Source organism: Amblyomma americanum, chromosome 1 (genome assembly GCF_052857255.1).
Source record: "Amblyomma americanum isolate KBUSLIRL-KWMA chromosome 1, ASM5285725v1, whole genome shotgun sequence".
Taxonomy (NCBI): domain Eukaryota; kingdom Metazoa; phylum Arthropoda; class Arachnida; order Ixodida; family Ixodidae; genus Amblyomma; species Amblyomma americanum.
The window spans coordinates 23111652-23134378 of NC_135497.1; the positions used below are offsets into that span (position 1 = coordinate 23111652).

The window sequence follows — 22727 nt, forward strand, 5'->3', positions numbered from 1 at the left end:
CACATATTAAAACCATCTAGCAGATGGTGGTAGCTGTTCCAAAGCATGCAGCCAAGAAAAAATGGAGGTTTAGACAACATATACCAATGAGACTAATAGAGATCCTTGGAAATGAAGAGTAAAGCTCTGTACTGCTCTTTGAAGAAGCACGTCAGTAAGCTGGAGGGAGTAGATTGACCCCCTACATAAAAGTGGGGAAAAAGAGATGGCACTGGGTCATACAAGCTTACAATGGTAATGTTGATGTAGTTGAAAACAGCAATGCATGCACTCAAGGGCAAATTGCAGGACTGCGCTGAAGAGACTGAGTCATTAGAGAAATTGCAGAATGGTTTCAAGTAAGATTGTCAATTAGAAGATAACTTGTTTGCTTTGACCCAATGCATTCAAACTGTTACAACTGAAGAATGAATGACCACAGAGGATGGCATTTCTAGATATGAAGGGAGGCTAGGTTTATATAAGCTACTCTGTCATGGCAGGTATTAAAAGAAGAGGGTGCAGTTAGTTAAACTAATCTCATTAAAACAAACCTGTAAAGAGAACAATATAGTGATGGCTTGGGAAGGAATAGAAGGTGCATGAAGTGTACAGACAGGAAAAAGACTTGGGTGGGGATGTTCATTGTCACCATTACTTTTTATGACCTGCGGGAGTCTAAAGAAAACTAGAACCGAGTATCATCATCATCACCACCAGCCTGACTACACCCACTGCAGGGCAAAGGCCTCTCCCATGTCTCTCCAATTAACCCTGCCCTTTGCCAGCTGCGCCCATCGTAACCCTGTAAACTTCTTAATCTCATCCACCCACCTAACTTGCTGCCCCCTGCTATGCATACCTTGTCTTCGAATCCAGTCTCTTACTCTTAAGGACCATCGTTAATTGTGCCTTCGCATTACATGTCCTGCCCAAGCCCATTTCTTCCTCTTTATTTCAACTAAGATTACGGTTTAATCTGCCATGTCGGCAATTAGGCCAATTGGAAACAAAATCCCAACTAGCACTAGTGTATGCGAATGATGTTCTTCTAGGAAACACAGGAGGCTGATGCCTTAAAACTAAGATTTACTAAGATTTAGAGAGGTAAACTCTAGTGTTAGGGTTCATTAAGATGATGAGCCCAGCATGATTACATCACAGATTAGAGCTATTACAGTTAAGGCATGTAAGTATCTCGGTACATCGATAAATTATGGGACTACATGTAAGACCAGAGGATGGAAGTAACAAAGGAAGCGAAATAGATTCAACTTTCATAAAACAGAGCTTTAAAAGTAGCTGTAATAATATGAAGCAGTCTACAGCACCTAGAAAGACACACTGGTGTTGGGTCTGATGTTCACAAACAATGCTGTGTTTCTCAGATCCAGTAAAAATTTTATACTTGTAATAAAAAAGAAGACACCTGCCAGGCTAGCTTTAAGCACATGTGGTACTAATATCACTAATAAAACGACTCCAGTACATGTTTAAAGCATAGAAATCAAGAAGCACGATTCAGCATAAAAAATGATTGAAGCAAATAAAGGAAATGGAATGGGCAGCAAGTTTCCTGGTACTTATATAGCTGTAGTAGCGACACTGAGTGGAGGAGAATTCAGCACCTTACGAGCAAATACTGATGACAATATGGGAAGAGCAAGACAGTAGGGAAGCCTTGAAATCAAATAAGAGATCCCGAAAAAGTTCACTGGTGGATGGAGATAGATAAATTAACTATAGAGGCCCCGTCGCGGTAGCTCAGTGGTTAGGGCGCTCGGCTACTGAGTAGGAGTTCCGGGTTCGAACCCAACCGTGATGGCTGCGTTTCGATGGAGGTGAAACACAAAAGGCGCCCGAGTGCTATGTGATATCAGTCCACGTTAAAAATCCCCATGTAGTCGAAATTATGCAGGAGCCCTCCACTATGGCGCCTCTTCTCTCACTCCCTCCTTTATCACTTCCCTTAAGGCTCAGTTCAGGTGGAGGTGTGCACCGAGATATGAGAGAGATACTGCACCATTTTCTTTCCTCAAAAACCAATTTACTACAGAGCTGTAAAGGACGTTTAAAACAATAAATTCAGAAGAGAAGCCTTTTTAGACAATTTCAAGGGAACTACTCTTTGAGGCTAGGGCTGTGTGTTTGAAAATGAAATGTTATTGGTATAAATTTTACACCATTAGCAATACTTGCTGTTGCTGTATGCAAGACAGGAAATAGATAGATTCTTATGTATTGTGAGGCCCTCCATCGACCAGTATGTGAGGTCACCCCTGATATTTGAGACACTATGGGATTTGAGAACAGCCATCATCACGAATTTGCACAAGGCAGAAATGAGTAGGAGGTTGGATTATTCATGGAGATGAGTGAGACAACAGTTTAGTCAGGGAGGAAGGAAATCAGTATAATGTTTTCAAAAAAGACATCTCAGGAGTTATATTTATACCTAGGTGACAAATGTCACTGACCTGATATAAAGGCAATGCTACCAATCATCTAAATGGCACTGCTTCACAAGTGAATGCTACCCAAGGCCACAGCCCTATTCCTTCCAGTTTGAATGCATTCCTTATTGAGACACTGTTGGTAGCGTACCTGTAGTTTGTTGTAGACTCACATCACATTACATCAACAACATGTTAGCCCTCATCACTTTTTTCTTAACCCTTCTCTCATCCCTTTCTCTGCTTGAGCTAATTTTGGTGTAGATGCAGCTAATTTAAGGGCTCAGATAGCATTTGAAGTGACACTGCAAAAATTGCATTGCTAAGGCTATTTAAAGTGGAACTGGCAAAGCTGTACTACTGTGGCACCAGGAGATGAAACAATTTCTGAAGAGTACATCAAGCTGCAACAAAGTTATTACATACCGCAAGCACGCCGTGCCAAAGCCCCATCTCACGCTTGTAGTCCAGAACACAGACCATCACTTCACCTATATAAAGAACAGAAAAGAAAAACAGCCTCATTAATACTTATAATCAAGCCATAATCAAGAAGCAAAACAAACTACTGTATATATGCATGCAATGGCTTCTGTTTTTTTTTTTTTTTTCCTGATTTGGGGTGAAAATCAGGGGTGGGCTCATCACACTGAGCAAATGACATAAAAATGAACATTTTCGGTGGTACTTGCCTTTATGAAACTAAAACACTCGCACATGCTGGCAGAAGAGAAAAAAAAAGTTTGTCACTTTCTTGAGCTTGCAGAAACGTTACCTCTCGCCCTCCTCCTCCCCCGAACACGGTGGGACCTCGAACTCATCCCTGCCTCAGATGAGGTTTTCCTCCATCCCATCAAGCTTCTTGGAGATTCTCATGACTTCAAAGCTTTTCTCCGCGGTCTTGAAGAAAACCATGCCCCATGCTTCAAGGATCCAGCGGCCCACATCTACAAGGAATGCCTTCTTCAGCCGACTAGTCGGTGTCTTCCGGTGGACGGTTGCTGCCATCCACTCAGTGTATGAACGGCGAAATCCGCACTTAAGTACGATGCTACAAGTGACGCTATATGAGAGTGTATTAGTGAGGACATCTGGGACCTCAGCTAGCCTTTTGAGATCTTGATGGTCGGCGATTTTAATGCACATGTGGAGGAGTTGGATGGTTGGACTGATGCTAATGGTCAACTACTGTTGGGGGTAGTTACTTGGGTGATGCGCGACCGCAGCTCATGTATCGACTAGTGCCTGATACCAGAGGGTCTGTTTACAGCACTGGACCGTACAGAGTGGCGATGATAACATGGGCAGTGACCATAACTGTCTACACCTTATGTTTGGCAGGAAAGGTCGGAAACAGGATCCAGAGCACGTCAAGAAAATCAGACGGCCTTCTGAGGAGGAGCTGAGGGAGATGGGCAGGAAGTTGGAGTTGTGCGCACAGGCCATGGACACTTAATGAGACAATGGTAGCAGAGCTGAGAGGGATGCTGAAGCAGCTACCGCCGCATACCAATGGCCAAAAGCATGGTGGAATGCCGGGGTGGCAGTAGCCATCACCTGCAGGCGTGAGTCCAGCTGAAAACACCAGCACTTCTGCAAGGCAGGAGATGAGGTGGCCACTGCGGAAGCATGGAAGGTATACCTCATACTGAAGCATGAGGCAGCAGCACTGGCGCAGGCCCAGATACGCATATTGAACAGCAGCTTCATGCAGAGGCTGAAAGCTGCTGGCGGGCAAGCGCCACAGTGCCTCTGGAGACAGGTCAAAGGTGACATGGCAACCACACACCAGCACTCGCTCTGCACAGCACCAGATGGAGGATCCTACAGTCCAGGGAGTGGGATGTTTGTCCCTATTGGAGCGCTGCTTGTGGCTTATGCACACAGATCGATTGCCGACGCTTGAGGCAGTGGATTCACTGAATGGAACGAGCAGCCCACCGATACCTAATTTAGAGGAACCGGATGTGGCAGCAGGGCTCCAAATGCCACCAACAGAGAGAGAGCTGGAATGGGCGGCCAAGAAAATGAATTCAGAGATGGCGTCAGGCTTTGATGGGATCCCTACAAGTCTAAGGCACTAGGGCAGCAAGCATGCTCACGAATGGAGTATCTATTGATGCAGGTGCTGGTGGAGGCTGATGTGCCAGAGGACTGGTGACGGAGCATAGTCAGGCCCCTGTATAAAAGTACAGGCGATAAGCAAGAGATTGGGAATTACCACCCCATTGTTGCGACATCCGTTCTCTACAGCGTGGAAATGCAGGTGGTGAGGGCCCGTCTGCAAAGATAGGTTGAAGCAAAGGGGGTGCTGGTGGAGCTGCAGCTAGGTTTCCGGCCCAGGAGGCGCATTGAGGATAATCTGTTTGTCCTCACGTGATGTATTGAGATTGCTCAACAGGCCCGGAGCTCCCTTTAAACAGCTTTTCTACACATCTCTAATGCCTATGATAGCATAGACGAACAAATCCTGTGGGCCAGTTTGCAGGACCTTGTGCTCGCATGTGATGACAATGACCTGCTTCGAGCACTTTACTCAGATTTGACAGCACAAGTAGAGTGGGGTGGACTTGTGACAGCGCCAGTGAGCATATCATGTGGGCTTAAAACAGAACTGCCCACTCTTGCTGGTACTGTTTATGCTGTATGAGGCGGGGTTGACTCAGACTGGAAATTTCTGGCCTTGGCTATGCACTCAAGCACCATGAAGAGGGGCAGGGGCTATTTTAAAGAGAATACCGGCCCTCGTGTATGTGGCCGATTCCGCTGTGCTTGCAGGCTTCCCAGATGAGCTATGGCAGTTACTAGACATATGCGGCACAGAGATGACACGACTGAGGCTCAACCAGGCAAAATGTGTAGTTATGGCGTGAGGAGTGGACGCAGCACTTGCAAGAGTGAATAGGACACTACAGGAAGAAACAATCCATTGGGTGGAGACAGCGAAGTAACACAGTGCAAGTCTCAGCGCTGCAGCCGACTACCTGAATCCACATGAGTGCGAGATGGAGAGCAAGGCGGCCCGCAAAAAAGGGATGTTGGTCCGACAAGCACTGTGGATTTTCAACCAATACGAGGTGTTGTGAGCGCTGTAGAAGATGGTGACAGCGCCAGGGCTGACATGCGCCAATGCAGTCCTATGTATCTCAAGGGGGATGAGTGAATTTCTGGAGAGGCGCCAAAGAGATGTAGGTAGGATGGTGATGGGGTTTCACTGGCACACACCAGTGGAAGCCATCCAAGGAGAACTGGGTTGGTCGATGTTTACAGCCTGGGAGGCCATATCAAAGGTAGCCTATGAAAATAGACCCTGGGGTGGTTGATGGGATCAACGCGGTGGACTTTGCAGTCAGTTGCATCGCGCTTTTGACCTGCAATTAGTCAGCCTCGCAATGGCAGCAGCTGTGGGGGTGAGGGAGGAGGTTCATGAGTGAGTGTAGAGTGCCGAGACAAGAAAATGGCAACAGGCATGCAAGAAGAAGTTCTCCCTAGAAGTCTACTGCAGGGAGAAGACCGAAATCAGCCGGGAATGGCAGTATAAGAACTTGAGGGGAAGTGCTTTCCCTGCAGAGGTGAGGTGCAGTGTTCTGCACTCGTGAACATGGACAGCATGCTTCACTGATGGTGTTGCAAAGACCTGTGCACTCTGTGACTCTGCAGAGGAGACAGTGTGGCATGTAGTTGTGACATGTTCGGGTATTTTTCCTGCAGGCTGTATTTTGTCGCTGCAGGTCGCACTTGTGTTCAGGACACTGGAGGAAACAGACAACCTGTTTGACACCACTGCTACATGAAATGGCGGCAGAGTTTTGGTGGCAACACAGTGGAATGGAACGATGTGGTCGCGTTTAACTTTGTGTAGTAACGACTGTGCTGTGGGTGTTGTTTCTTTGTTTCTTGTTTCATATTTTTTTTTTCAGTTTGAAGTTTATTCACTGCTTTGTTACAGAGGTAACAAACGTGCAATAAAGCAGGAGCTAAAGGTTCCACCGCAACACAAAGTGTTGGCAACTCGTTCCAAAGGCAATAGCCACCATCACCATCACGTCATAAGTTTGAAGTGACTGGTGGGAAGAGTTTTAAATCTAATTTTCTCGGCAATAAATGCATCTTCTTCTGCCGGACAAACGTCAACAGGGCCAGAAAGAGCTAGAGAATCAATTTTTACTGAGAACAATAATTGAATGAAGTTGCCTTCTGTGTCCCTTTAAGCTTGACATACTGTTGCATTTCATGGCCAAAAAATTAAAGGATATGATTTTCACATCTTAACTTCTATGAAGTGGTTTCTTCAATGCAAGAGAGTTTCAGAACAAGTACTAATCGTGAGTTCATAAATATAGTCATATGACGACGCCATTTTAAGAGCCACACTCAGCTTATCAGATACTGCACCCTGCTGGAAAACTAAAGGGAGGTGTAGCCACTTCACCATTACTCCAGCAGCCTATTCAAGATCAGTTTACATATACTAGCAAACACTAGTTATAAAACTTGAATTTTCTAGCTCTACAGATATTGTCACAAATAGACCTGCACGCATAAAAGCAGATGGACTGATTGACGCACAGTGAAAAACACAAAACTTTATTTCTAATGTTTCGACCAGTGTCTGGCCTTCATCCTGGTCGAAACATTGCAAATAAAGTCATTTGTTCTTCAGCCGTGATGTTTCAATGGATCCATATGAACTGCAATGCGTGTATGCACACATGCACACATACTAAAAAAAAGAAAAATAAAGCAGAAGTTTGTAATGCATTACCGAACAGTGTATAATCATACAGATCAAAGAAAGGGTTAGTCACCTTCTGTATAGTTGCAGGCAGCTGTTAGGGCTCGGCTGTGGTTGACTAGTGCAGACCTGGACACAGCCACTCCCTTCATAGCTCCATCTCTGTCAACGGTGTACTGCAAACATCACATCACAAAAAAGGAGAAGCTGCTACTAGAAAACATGAGTGCCACAGGCATTTATCAAGAGTGCTTAGCTAAATTTTTTTTTTCTAATACCTGGTCTAATACCTTCTAGGCCCTGGTAACTGTTACAGGTGATGGTATAACCTAACCACAAGGCTGAAATACTCACAACTTATGGTAATGTCACAAGATTATGTTCCTCTAAATTGTGAGTTTGCTAATAGGCTCTATATATGATGAAGTAATGAGGCCTCTTGAAATGCCATACCTCAATGTAGGCAGCGGTTTCATCTGTGAGCCTCGTAGGTGGGCTCCAGTCTTTGGGAGGCTTGCTCAGGTGCTCCGTCACAAACCAATGCAGTTTTGGCCACCCTATTTGAAAACAAAAGTAGACTGTGCACATCTATGCTTGCCTGATATCAGACTCAAGCATACGAGTGCATTCCCACTCGCACCGCTTTCCCAGTTAGCATTCTCAGTTTGTATGAGAATAGGACTTTTATGTTCACAGCTACTGCAGTCTGCAGCAATTTCCCCCAAGCAAAAAACAACAGAATGGAAAGGTAAGACCACAGTTGTCAGATTTCAAGAAGAAAGGAACTCTCTGCCAACACTGCCAATGGCATTAATGTTGCTCACCCTTGAAGGTGTGAATTTCACCAGTGGCCGTCTTGGGCAGCCCCTTGTAGCAAACTTCAGAGGTGAGTGCATAGCTGACACCACAGCTTCCAAGTAGAAAGCCAATCTGTTGGGAGCCAGCATCCTGTAGAAATTGAAGACAAAGGAGCAAGTCGCAAAAGTGAGTGTTCCAAATGCATAGCACCTGGAGTGTCCCTTCGTGCTATGCCTCTTGGCAGCTTATGAGCTATGCTGCACTGAGATTTACCTTGATGTCAAGACCACATTCCTCTCCCACTTTTCATTGTGGCTACATGACAGGTCCGAAAGCTGTTATATAACATACAGTCATGCATTCTGTATTTTTGTTTTTTAAATTTTCTATCCTGCTATCCTGCTTTTATCTTACTTTACATTAAAAAAGCAGTGAATATGAAGGAAGTTAAGGACAGCACAGCGAGCTATGGAAAGAAAAATGATAGGTGTAACGTTAAGAGACAGGAAGAGGAGGTAGGCCAGGGATCAAATACAGGTTAATGGCATCCTAGTCAAAATCAAAAGGAAGAAATGGGCTTGGGCAGGGCAAGTAATGCGAAGGCAAGATAACCGATGGTCTTTAAGGATAACAGACTGGATTCCAAGGAAAGGGAAGCATAGCAGGGAGAGCCAGAAAGGAGTGCAGACAAAATTAATATGTTTGTGGTGGACACAGGGTGGCCGCAGCTGGCATAGGGCAGGGTTAATTGCAGAGATATGGGAGAGGCCTTTGTCCTGCAGCGGGCGTAGTCCGGCTGATGATGATATTAAAAAATAAATAAACTTCGTGACGTGCTCTCAAGGACTTGCCAGAGTAAAACTGTTTTTTTTTTTTGCCATCAGCTGCAGCTCAGTGCCAATACGACACCACTACTATGACATGTCAAACAATTTTACAACATATTTAGTGAATTCACAAAATTCAAGGCCTTCTATAAGGCATAAGACCATAAGGCATAAGCACTGGTGGATGTTACAACCGCACTGAAATACGGACTTACCCTCCTTGTCAAAGGGACCTCAATAGGAACGGGAACTATACCTGCCATAAGGCAGCCATAAAAGGAACACATGAAGGCAACAGGGTCATTATTGGGGTACACAAGGGCCACCTGAAAGCAAGGACAAGCATCTGCAATCAGTGACAAAATAATCATACTCAAGAAGTGCAAAGAGCACAAAAACTGCTGTACATCTTTGCAAGCTCATATATTAGAAAGGACATATGACAGCCAACCTTGTAACACTTCCCGGTTTGGTTTAACAGTTTATGGAGTAACATCCCAAAGCGACTCAGGCTATGAGAGACACTGCAGTGGAGGACTCCGGATAATTTTGATCACCTGGGGTTCGCACAATACATGGGCCTCTAGCATTTTGCCTCCATTGAAATGTGACCATCCCCGATGAGGTTGAACCAGCGTCTTTTTGGTCAGCAGCCGAGTACCATAACCACTGAGCCAACCTCAAGTAGCAGCGCAGAACATAGACGAGACTGAGTCACCACAGCAGCATTAATAAAATGCTTCACGAGCCCTGCCAAAGCTTCTGACGGCCTGTAGGATTTGCAACTGGTTACTTATGACTCAACTGATTACCTTTGGCTCTAGTCAGAGAACCTTTTCGGTCTCTTCAATGCAACCAAAAACCTAATGTTTTCCAACAAATTTTTTGACTCCTTTGATTCAGACATCTTTTTTTCTTATTCACACATTTATTCGAGATTTTAAATTGAATGAGACAAGCTAAATGTGCTCTCCTCAAAGATCTTATCATCTCTGCCATTCGTTACACACCAGATATGGCCACATACTTTGTACACCTCCCATACCCCCCCGCATACAAGCATGCACACACACACACACACTCACTTCAGGCCCCATGGCAGGTGCACAGTTACTACTATGGCCACATACTTTGTAAACCTCCCATACCCCCCGCACGCAAGCATGCATGCACGCACGTACACACTCACTTCAGGTCCCATGGCGGGTGCACATTTTCTACTACATACTACAGAGTAGCATATCGTATGTGGCTGCAAAGCAGCAGATGTGCAAAAAAAAGCTGCAAAAATGTCTGCATACGATGCTTCAAAATTCAGGATGTCAGGTGACCAGCTGTTTACTGATTTAATCACAGATATATGTACTGCATGACATTAAAGAAGCAATTGCTACTTAGTAATGTTTCTGATATGTCTCTGTTACAAATGCAAGTAGCCAGTTTAGCTTTCTTTTTAACACAGGATATGTGCTTGGCACAAATTAAAAAAAAAAAGAAATAAATATTATTACACAAAACACAACATGACAGGCACAACGTGAGAGCGCCAAACAATAGTACTGGCACTGGAGTTGCACAAGTGGCTCACCCTGTCTCCAGGCTTAAGTGCTTGACCTTCGCCTTTCTGGCCCAGCTTGTTAAGAAGGTTAAAGGCTATCTTCCAGGACCGGCTGAGAAGCTTGCCTAAAGTAGCAGACCAAGCTAGATTAGCCAAATGCTTGGCAGCAAAACTCAAGTGCACTATAAAAATGCAGGTGGCACCACTCACCGTAAGGTAGAGGTGCCCCAATTTTGCCACTTGTGTCCAGCACAGTGGCTGCGGGAAACTTGAAGGTTCCTGACCCGTACCTCTTGATGGCAGCTTCTAATGACTGCGGAAGTCCCGATGGTACCTGAACAAAAAAAGAAAGAAGGTGAGCAATAATTAGACACATTTCCCATCTATGACACAACCACAGATGCAATGTTGAAGTTGCTTGCATAGGGCAAGAGCATTTAATTACGTTTCTATGTGTTACTGCTGGATGGATAAGAAATGCAATAGTTAATCTTTACACTCTGCTTTGGTATGAAAGCCACAGCACCTCCAGATTCTCTCCAACGGTGGGAGTCATCGTTGCACCTTCTGGCTGCGGAGCATTGGGATCCGAGGGGTTTGCTGGATACAAGATTAAAATCATTCAATGTCTGTTTCAAAACAGGTAAGATGGCGAAAGTATCAGTGCACAGTCTATTTTATAAGTAAAACTTCATGCAACTTGCTAAACAAATAAAAAGCTCTGGAAGGTTCTTACAGTCCATGTCAACCTCGTCGTCAACATAGAACTCTGGCAGTGGTCTTCTTTTTGGTCTCTGCAAGCAAAATTATTGCAGCTTTAACCAAGGGCCATGTGCTTGCCGGCATGCTGCATATCACCAACAAACCTTAAGTGTGTTCAAAAGCTGCTGTATCTTGGCTGAAACTTTCCACTTTCCAGTACCTATCAAAAGAACAGAAACACAAATGACAACATGCAATCATATTTGGTATACCGGCTGTCTCTTTGAAACTAGTGCAGCTAGTGCATCCTAGAAAGATAGTGCAGACTTTGTTAACTTTATGCCTTACAGACTTTTAATGCAAATGTACACATCACTAAGAACTTTAGAAAGAAACTCCCCTTACCAAGGCCATGGCCAGCACTGTTGCCAGTGGCAACCAAACTCCTACTAGTAGCAGCAGTGCTGACAGCAGTGCTTACTAGTGTGAGTGCTGGCCCCCAAATGCTGGTTTTAATGTTACGTCATGATGATGCACTACAGTCGAACCTGAATATATTTAACTCTGATGTTTTGAATAACTGGCTACATCGAGCACATGGATTATGCAGTTTAAAATTCTGTATAAAAGTGAAGGAAAGTTGTACAGTATATTGAACTACAATTTCAGCGGTCGTTCAATATCTCAAAATGTGTGCTGCATTCCTACAAGTGGCAGTTTCCCTACTGGCACACTTAGATCACTTTCCGCGTGCAGAGACTGGTCGGCTGTCAGATGACTGTGCCATCACTGTCATGCGATGAAGCCAACCTAACTAAAGACTAGCAGCGGCCCTTGCATGATGTGCTTAGCTGCCAACGGTGGTTCAGAAACGAAATGTACCTTAATTTTAATGAGTGCTTATTCTACTTATCGTGTGCTGGTAACAGGATTAGACATCTTACGATAGGCAGTGGCTAGTTCCAAAGGGCCGCCTGGAGTGGCTTCGATGCGAAGCAGGTTAGACCTAGCAAAACCTAGCGAGCAGCGTGCTGCCAGCATGCCCATGGGTGGCACACTGCTGCAAGAAGTGTGTCACTAGTGTGGGTGTGCAATGTATCTTTGCCTCTAGTTTGTAGATAAGCTTACCTATGGCCATTTTTTATATATCACATTATTGATATATCAAGCTATATCGCAATACTCTTTGAGTTTGATACATCCGGGTTCAACTCTGCAGGACTGCAGTAAAGGCCAGAGGCCTTACTTTCATGCTCTTGAGCTCTACACGTTGCACAGAATTTTCTAACATGGCTGAGATTTTCATGATGGCCCAAAGTATGCCCAGCAGGAGTTAAGGGCCCCTCTAAGACAATGTAAAAGCATGAATAACAAAAGTAACAACAGAACTAAATGGCTAACTGAATAAAAACTCTTTAATGTGCCAAGTACAAATGACTCATAATGATGCCTGGCCAGCCTCTGCACTTTAAAGGGACAAATATGAAATGCCTACATGCATGAATAAATGTAACAACAAATATACAGCAGGACTTTTCATCCATACCATACTCCAGGCCAGTTGCAGAGTGCTGCGTGACCCTCACAGAGGACATGTGAGCCTGGTTGTATCTGTTGGCATGCTCTGTTGGGGTGTGATTGGCATTGATGCCAGTGTTGGTAACATCTGGCTGAGGGTTTAAGTCTGCTGCAAGAAAAAAAAAAATTAAAGCCAGTCACTAGGCATCTTGTACACAACTCTGCTTTAACAAAAGGTACATAGTTAAATGTGAATAAACACTTTAACAAACTTTTGTTACATGGATGCCCTGACACACTTATGTCTCTCTTCCACCCACAGTTTATGGAACTATAGGGCTGAATTATTTATTCGCGATTACATAGGGTTATACAAAAATTAAGCTAGAAACAGTTCAATTTATAGAGTAAAATTAACTATTACTGCTAAAGAAACAACTACTCTCACATGCTGTTACCAATGACTGCACACCACAGATGGCAGAGTGCAAGAATGCATAACACAAAATAGAAGATTAAGGTTTGTGCCCAAGTTCCCATGCCTTTACACACACTGCATTGTAAATTCATACTACATCTCAGTTTGCCATAACGCTGAAAGGCAGGTTTGATACACATTGAGGACAAACTGAAGTTGGCCTGTATCAGTAGACTACGGCATTATAGTTACAAAGAGACCAATCTCACTGAAAACAGACTTTTTTTTTAAGCTAGAAATAACCAAAAACGAAACACAGGTGTCACCATCACTGCCTGATTTTGCAAGTTAACTGCGTGCTTCGACACCCAATTTTGGGCGCGGACCCCAGAGGCTATGCTGCACCAGCATTCACTTCAAAATGGCGGTCCTTCTCAGCGCAGACATCGCAAGTTTGAATCGAGTGCAGGAAAAAAATTTTAAAATAATTTTTCTCAGCAATAAATGCACCTTTTCCTGCTGGAGAAACGTTAACATACCCAGAAAGAATAATAGTTTGACAGAGTTGTCCTCAGTGTCCCTTTAACATCATCAGTCTGCATTCTTCTACTCTATTTTTTAATTTATTTCAATTACTTATTTCACAATATTGCAGGCAGTGCTGCTGCCCAAGCAGGAGAGGTTACGCAAGGAGCGTCTTTGCAGACCGCACAAACGTAGCAATATCAGTGCATTCAACAACAGATCATAGAAGGTTATATGATCTGTTGTTCATATAACCTTCTATGATATAACCTTCAACAACAGATAATGGTAGACAGTTCCATTGCTCAATGGTATGTGGAAAAAAGGATTTTTGAAAAAGTTTGGTCCTTGCAAGAAACGGGCATATGGTTCTGAAATGATTGAAACGCAACAATCTTTTTGGTGGGGGAAGCAAATACTTATCACTCGGCAACCCAATTTTCTGATGGTAGATTAAATACAGGAATTTTAGTTTTGCTATAGCTCATCGTGCTCACCAATGTTTTTCTCAACATTATAAAAAGCAAAGGAAAACAAAAGTATCAAGAAACTTGAACAGAACCACACAAATGTGATATAGCAGCCATGAAAACACAACGATCTGAAACATGTCAATGGCATTCTACTGTACCTACCAATTACAACCTGTTGATTTAATTAAGTAGGTTCTGACTTGAAGCAGTCATATACATATTTAGTTACACATAGCTGATGAATCGCTGCGAGTATACTCAGAATGCTAGCACCAGCAAATATTGTTTCTCGCATTTATTTGCACTACAGTCCTGTACAACTTTAGAATGATGCGGCAGATGGCCCTCAAAGGAACCCCTCCTGCCAATGGCGTCTACCGATTGTCACGACGTCATAGTTAATTATCTAGCGCCTGCTTGTGCGACATTACAGGAGGCTTGTGAGAGAAAAGAAATTGACCACAGATTAACCGGATCAACCACAACATCGTGACAACCAATCGCTGCCATCCATTGGAGGGCCTCCTTTGCAGGTGCCGCTTCGTTCTAGAGTTGTATCTGACAATAGCTGTGCAGCAGCAAGAGAAAAAAAAAAAAATTCTGTCGATGGCCTCATGGCAGTAGATTTGATTCCATCATCTAGTGGTTGTTTATAAGCAAGGCTAAACCCATGTTGTGCCAATATTTTCATGCGCGTTAAAAATTGCTAGCGATTTTGGTAGACAATGGTAGCCAATGAATTGAGCACCTCTCACTGCACTAGCAGCACTGCTGCTACTGCTGTTGCTGCTGTAAATAAATGAAAAAATAACTGGAAATTTCAAAAACACATTTATAACTGACTGGCTCTCAAATGGTTGCCTACGTGTTTTTATAACTCTGATATATATATATATATATATATATATATATATATATATATATATATATATATATGGCAAACATTTGGCTAGAGCTGAGGTACTTGTGCCCAGCTAATGCAACAGTAGGCAGCATTAAGAAACTCCGTTACAGAGTACTACCTCATTTGTTCACCAAGCCATGTGCCAATGATACTGACAGTAGTACAGAAAGTTTATCCCTGTGTGTCTTTGTACACAGCAGCATATCTAACAAGCTTTGAGATTTAGCCATAAAGTGAGCAATTTTTGAAGTTCATTATGATTGTCATAAAGGTATGTACAATGTTACGATATTTCCTCCGCGTACAACTTAAGAAACCATCAATTTAAGATGTGAAAATATTCACCCCATGGTAGCCAATAATAGGTAATGCAGTCACTTTTTTTTTTGCATTGAAAACAAAAGAATGGATGAACAATGGTGTCCAGTTAGCAGCCTTCAATCATGGAAGCAAACAACTTAAAAGCGCCATAAGCAGTGGTAATTTAGTGACCACTCTTTCATAAGGGTAGCAGCACCTTAAGAAAAAAAGAAACTGCGTATTTTTTTCCAATAAATGTTAGTATTTTTTTACCTATTTATTTTCAACACTTTTAGGAACTGCCAGGTTGCAGCAGTAGCCTCAAATCGACCCCCCCCCCCCCCCAAAAAAAAAAAAAGGTAAAAAGTGATCTTACTGTACTCGCTGGGTGTGAGGTTCTGCATCACATCAGCCAAATGAGAAACACCGTCCACAGTGGGCCGGTCTGAGCCACGACCATTGCTGCAGCGCAGGGCAATGCGAGGTGGCGTTTCCCGAGGTGATGAAGCTCCCGATGTGTCAGACTGGGGTGGTGTAGGCAGTGGCCGCATTAGCCGTTCCTGCTCTGGTGTGCTGCCTTCATTCAAAACGCTGTCGTCGTCACTTGAGCTGTCTGCATGAAGAAGCACAGCACAAAGAGATACACCTTTCATACCTTTGGAAATCTACAGATAATGTACAAAGATCCCATTTTTCACTGCTGTCATAAAGGTTGGCTTATGTCCTAATCTAATGATGCACAGTAATACTACACTGGCTAAGGAATCAAGAAAATCTGCATTCAAGCACGAAACAATACACCATATGTAAACACACACGCATGCACACACACATGACAATTTGCAACAGTTCCTTTATGAGCTGTAGGAGAAACACTAGAAAGAGCAAAGCTTTAGGGGCAGAAAAACACTCCTGGAAAATCTGGAGGAGAGGTTATGCAGCAGCACTGATGGCCCCTCAACAGTGAAGGCATAGGTGTGCACAGGGTATTTTTGGGACCCTATGAGTGCAAGCCGACCAGAGGTCAATTTGCATAGCATATGCTGTAGACTGCACTAAAAAGATTTTGCTTTTTTATGCTCCAATTAACTCACCTTAGCTGAACCACAAGATGATTGCTGCTTAAAAAAGCCAGATTGTAAAATGAACGTACCACTGACATGCGAGGTGTTGTGCATCATCAACACTTCACCACCTCAGCACTTTAAACTTTTTACGATGCTGTAATGTTTCCCTGAAGATAATGCTTTATAATTGTTATTTTGACTGCTGCAAAAGGTTTTCAAAAAGCATTTTTACAGAGTTAACAAACCTGAAGGATGGCGTTCTCTAGATGGTGATGTAGTCATCACTGAAGTCCTCTTTGAAGGCATTGGAAGTGATGGTTTTGGTTTATTCTGCATGGCAGCCAAAGCCTGCTGCACTGCCTCTTGCCTGACTTCTGTGTATCCAACAGAACCAACAAAGACGATGTGATGATCTTGAGCTTCATATCACAACTAACACAAAAACCTTCACCACTCTGGCACATGTAATAATGATAAGTAAGGCACTTAGTGAAAGAAAGTGTTGCAAATAAACAAGCACATTTTACAGAACCCTTCTCAATGAGTGTCCAACCAAATATTATTTTGTTATAATGTTACAGTGTATATGGCATGTGAAATATGCATCAAGCTATTCAAAGCTCTGGCAATACTGCAATTATTTGCCTGCCTTATAACAGAGCAAATCCAATGCTCTTTCTTCTTCATTGCCTCTGCCCATCAAGGAAGTGTCCCATCATTGATATCAAGAAGACTGTTATCACACATTAACTGCCTTGTCAGATAGAAGGCACTGCACAGATATTTGAAGAAGTATGTAGAGTTTCTGTGACATTTCAGTTCAGTACTGCAACATCTGGGAGTTGATACTGCGCACTGCATTTCAAGTTCACAAAAAAAAACCAGTGAAAAGTCCGTTTGTACCTAACCTTCTTGTGACACCGAGAGATCAAAAAGGCTTCTTTATAATGTGTCATTTCCGATGACACCATGAAACATTACAACGAAAAACTCAACAAGTGCCCATGACACTAAAAATTACAAGAGTAAAAGGCATATGATTCCATTAACAATGAGTCATGTACAATATAAAAGCCTAACACTGCATATGGTTCACGTTAAAGCAGAAAAACACAGTACATGGGGAAGTAAAGGAAAAAGATGAATTCAGCATACACTTTAAATAGAGATAGCTATAGGTGTAATGTTCAAGATCAGTAAATTTCTCTTTCACAAGCAATACATTTCACATCAATACACAGAAGTTGCACACTGAAGAAGAACGTTAACTGATCCATTTTCTAACAAAGTATGCCTGTGTTGTGTGTACATTGTATGAAGGACTATGATTGTATTGTCACAGGAAAAGTGCAGCTTTTATGGCTAAAATATGAAGAGGAATTGAAAGTATCTCTTTTTTCCATCATAGGTCATCCGTTTTCAATTAAGGGCAATGTAACCTGAAGCAATAATTGGAAATTTTTTTTTTCTGAACTAGAGAGGGAAACAAAAAAACACTGTCTAAAGGCAAACCATATTCAGAGAAAGCTATAGACTGCTTCTACCACCAACAGCACAAAAGGAAAAAACTTTTCTTGCAATGTCAGGTGGCACAGTGATTCCACACAAATATTTTGGCAATTCAGTTTAGGAGCAAGAAGAGATTATTCTATTAGTAAACAATGGATTCCTCGCTTTAATACGTGTTTACAGAGTCAATGTGGTGCCCTTTTTCATGACTGTGCATGCAGAGGGCAAGAAACAAGCCCAACAAACGGATAGGCTTGCATAGGATTGTCACAAAAAGTTGTCTTCTATAGTCCAAGTCAAGAAAAAAGGAGCTTTTCCTCTTCAAAGGACCCCCTTGCAGCAAATGGTGCAGGCAGAACCTCATGAACCTGCTAGGATGACAATGCAGGGAGTGGTGGATAAAAGGAGATTGTCCCCTCCCTGCACTTTGGGGCATAGACCCCTCCATGCATTGTCACACCACTCCCTGCAAAGGGGGTCCCCTTCTTTCCTTTTTTTTTTCTTGAATTGCAACTGACTATAGCTTAATCGTAGAATAATGGCAATATGACTAAGTCAGCAAAACAAAGCAAAAAAGGAGATACGTTACTAAAAAAAAAACCAACATGCACTTGATGGTGCAAGGAAGTTGTAATAAATCTTTATGAGAATGACAACAATGAAAAATGGCATGCCATGCATGATCCCTGTAACTGCAAAAATAAGGACTAAAAATGTGTCAGCAAGACTTTGTAGAGGGAAAAAAATAAAAATGAAATGTGCACAGATTGTGCATTTCAAAGGGGCATATGCAATGCGCACACTGACACTCAACCTTGATACAGGTGCCCATGCACATACTTTATGATGGCATTCTGTGAAAAAATATCTCAAGGAGACTACTGCACAATGTGACAATCAATAAAGCTTGAGAACACAATTTTTCATCTGAAATAATATCATAGAGGCATTGCTAGCAGAATTTGAGACAGCAACATTGCCAGGGATGCCCAGGCAGAAGAAAAACAAGATAAAAAGTTTCCACATCACAAGTATTTTTAAAATCTCTTGAGAACCTGGAAGGCAATCAATTTATATGGTCAAATGTTTAGGGGAAACCTCCAAGGTGGAGTAGATTTGTAATAATGGAGTAATTACTCATTGACATCCACCCGAGCGCAGCCATATGGCTACAAAGGAAAGCTACACAGCTTTCTCCGAAACTTAGTAGTTGAAGAAAAATTCGTCCTGGTCCGGGGTTTGAACCCGGGACCACCGCTTCACTGGAGCAGTCGCTCTACCAACTGAACTAACTGGGACAGCAAGCTTATGGTAGGGCGAGAGCGAATTGATCAACAACTCGAAGTGGGAACAGTGTTGGTCAAATGTTTTAGGGGAATCCTCCAAGGTGGGGTAGAAGTAGAATGCAAAATATCTGAAGAATGAACACTTTCACAATCTGCTTTTAATGTGTGGGGACTGCCATGCAGCCTAACCTTGTTGTTTGCTTTCCCGCGGTGCACCCTCCCATGGCTTTGCCCCAGGAGGGGCGTGCCACGTGACTTTCCCTGGTTAGTCACCTTAACTAACAAGGAAGGGCGTCGTCGGTGCGAGTGGACTAAAGCCCCTCAATGAAATTCATTGAGGGGCTTTAGAGCGGACGTGTCACTCGCGGCTCTGCTTTTCGCCAGCGGGGCGAGGAAGTGGTGGGGAGACTTGCTCCTGTATCTCGTCCTGTCCGGCTTCGGAGAATCCCTTGCCCTAGAATGGGTGAACATTCGCTCGTAACCTTGCTGGTGAGTCGGACGACCTCGATTCCTCAGTGTATTTGGTAGCTAGATGGCGTTATTGTTGTTGTAGCAATAAACGCCTGTTTGTGTCAGCCAATGTGTCCTTCCTTTGTTCCCTCAGAGCAAGGCCTGCCGTGGTCAGCATGCGCTCGGTAGCATACGCGACCACGGGGTGGGGTCCGGTGGTTTTGAACTGTGTCGACCGTGATTAAGTCGGGAGAACGTATTTATCCCGCCAGATAAATCCCTACAAATGTCATTAAAATAAAGCACAAGCTTCAATGAAGATTATACTCTGAATCACAATCCTTATTAACAAAAATAGGAGGGTCATTTACACCAGTAACAAAAGAATCTTAGAATTATTTACTCTCTGCAGAGCAAGCCAACATGTCTAAGTGCCATAAACTGTGAGCTGGGTAGTGTTTATTTATGTTGCTACCTCCGTTCTTTAGAACATGCTTGATTCTCTCCATATTAAACTTCCTTATGTCGGATACTTTAGGCTTATTTATTTTGCACCTTTATTTACGGTTAAACATCGAGCCATCGAGGCGGAGTGGTAGTATCTCCGCCTCAAATGCCAAAGGTCCTGGTTCGATCCCAGCTTCGACACAGGGCCTTTTTTATTCACCTTTGTGAGGTCACTGCTCCTCGCGCATGCGCAGCACGGCTCTCCAGGATGCATGCAAAACTGGTCAACCTCGGTCAGTGTAGCTTACGCTACAAAACGAAACGCATCACACCTTTATCACGAAAACCATGAAAGAAACATTTTTTCTGCGTTATACAACTGAAGTATCGCTAATGCACTGTGAGCCAGCTTTTTTGATACAACTTTATCGTTTCACATGTTGCTTTTAATCTGCTTCTCGACTGAGATTCCTTGCACAATAAGATTTCTAAGTGTGAGGGTTCTTAACAGAAGCAGATTGAAAACCACAGGTGAAACAATAGAGGCATATTATGCCAAAAAAGCCGTTTCACGACGTGCAAGTGATACTTCAATTGTATAGTATAACACAGAAAAAAAATTTCTTTCACGGTTTTCGTGATAAAGGTGCGATGCATTTCTTCTTTTTTTTCCTTGCACGGTCTGCACCTGCGCTGGTCAGAGGGTATTTAAGCTGTGTCTGTGTCACTAAGCTAAATAAACAGCTGCCAGTCAGTGCTGTGTTCGTCCTTCTTCTTCCCTTCTTTGGCCTTGCGCAGTTGCACTGGAAAACTGAACTTAAATCATACATAGGTTACCATGTGGGGTTCTCCCACGACTGCTAAATAATTTATAAATTTCCTTCTCGTGCCATTTCGGTTTAGGTTTCAACAGCTGAACGATGACTGAGGTCAACGTGTGCTTGTAGGTCACGTGAGACATGAAAAAACTGCTACATAATCGCTGCTTCATTGTTTTATTTGACTACAATGCTAAAGTCAGCCTGCCTCAAGAGACGGAATGACAATGAATGTTGCCTGCCTATGAAGGTACCTTTCTCAAACACTTTTTAATTTTTGTCAACAGACATTTCAATTCATAAATTACGTCTTCAGTAAAGGCTTATATGGCTAAAGGTTATCATTGTTTACCTCTATAGAAAAAAACAAAGAAAAAATACCCCATTCATGGCCAAAAATACGTGTCTAACAACAAGCTTACATAAATTGGCCCTGGAGCCTTAACACAAAATTTGACAATAGCTGCACGACACCATTTTTAAATGATGTTACACAGCTAACAAATATTAGGCAAAAAATCCTGTAGTCAGGTTTGTATTTCTGCCTATTATTCATTACCTAAACATGGTGAAATGAAGGGCAATTTCACAGGATTATCCTCAAAGCCATGTATCATCACACAACATGCACAGAGCACTATTCTTCAGTGAACATTTCTCACTTTCATATTGTTTGTAATTTCACTTTAGTACATAAAAATAATTGGAGGGGGCACTTAAGCTCTGGCTTATAGGCATGACGAGATAGCATTAATGGGTTAATGCCCATATATGTTGAGTTCGTCATTCTAGAATTTACATTCATAGATCCCGGGGAGTCATTCTGCCTCTCCTGGTGCAGTGGTGCAGCAGTTAAGTGATGCGCCACTGCGCTGCGATGGCAGGTGCGGCCACCAGTGGGGCTTGTGCGAACAAGGTTGCTCTTCCCGAGCAACCTCCTGCGACCAATCACCACTTCAACTGCCACCTGCCACGGTCGTCACTTTGCTCACAATCCGGTGGGCAGGTTGTGATGAAACCACAAGGTCACGTGACATAGGGGGCCCACCTAGGTTGCTTCTCTGGGCATTTTTCACTTACAGCGGCGATGCCAACAACGCCGGGTTTTCTGCAGAACAGGATCCTTAACATTACCACATTAAAATACACTTGCCAGTAGCCTGTGTTTCAATTAAAATAAACGCACATTCTGGCATGATAAGTCAAGAGAGACCCCTCTAACTAGGTGTACTCCATTGCAGTTTCACAAGGCAAAAACTGATTTGATATGATTTGCGGTGTGCAAATGCCTCCTAAGAAGAAGAACATCTCAGCTGCTCAACATGAGTATCTGATGAAGGAAAGCAGACATTGTAACCGTGGTGACCTGTCTATCATCAGGCTGCTGGCACAGAACCTGCTGTATACCCTTCTAAGTTCCCAGCAGCATTTGTAATCGGAAGCTTCTGTAAGCAGCGCACTGGGCTGTACCATTCCTCAATATTATCAGGATGTATTTACAGCTACAAATGCATGCAGTGATGAAAACCATAGCACAGCCATAGCGTGGACATCGTGAATGCACATGCATACAAAAAAAGAAAAAACCAGGCGTGTGTCCTGCGTGTTTTTTGACTGCGTGTTTTTTGTGAGGCGCTTTTGACCACTGCCTTCGTACAAGGCGGATAAGGCTGACCACATTAACCAAGAAAAACACACATTTTTTTCTTACATGATAGTTTGCACATCTGTGAGTTTCCAGGGATGCTGATGCACTTAGATACATGAACTAGTTTTAGTCCCAAAAACTGTTTTACCTAGCGATGCCATAAAACTATGGCAGCCAGAGCTACTGTGAGGTGACCGGCCTGTAATGTCACGGCCTGGTAATGAAGCATGCCATGATTTATTTTCACTAGTGTGGTGTTCACTGATGAAACACCATGCCAAATATCAAATTGCAAAAAAAAAAACAAACCTG

At 43.1% G+C, this 22727-nt stretch overlaps 1 protein-coding gene across 12 annotated transcripts in view; it reads right to left on the reverse strand.

The window, feature by feature from the left end:
- DIP2 (disco-interacting protein 2) overlaps positions 1-22727 on the reverse strand; it is a 191227-nt gene that overhangs the window by 78328 nt on the left and 90172 nt on the right. For 8 of the 12 annotated variants that reach the window (XM_077644191.1, XM_077644183.1, XM_077644208.1 and 5 more), the window contains 13 exons: positions 16503-16631; positions 15567-15803; positions 12599-12739; positions 11217-11272; positions 11087-11144; positions 10877-10950; positions 10561-10684; positions 10381-10475; positions 9008-9118; positions 7992-8115; positions 7621-7724; positions 7241-7343; positions 2859-2923 (listed from right to left, as the gene is read on the reverse strand). In XM_077644191.1, coding sequence (XP_077500317.1) covers positions 2859-2923; positions 7241-7343; positions 7621-7724; positions 7992-8115; positions 9008-9118; positions 10381-10475; positions 10561-10684; positions 10877-10950; positions 11087-11144; positions 11217-11272; positions 12599-12739; positions 15567-15803; positions 16503-16631 — 1421 coding nt within the window. The remainder of the gene's footprint in view (positions 1-2858; positions 2924-7240; positions 7344-7620; positions 7725-7991; positions 8116-9007; positions 9119-10380; positions 10476-10560; positions 10685-10876; positions 10951-11086; positions 11145-11216; positions 11273-12598; positions 12740-15566; positions 15804-16502; positions 16632-22727) is intronic. The other 4 variants (XM_077644200.1, XM_077644215.1, XM_077644222.1 and 1 more) reach the window with 1 other exon arrangement.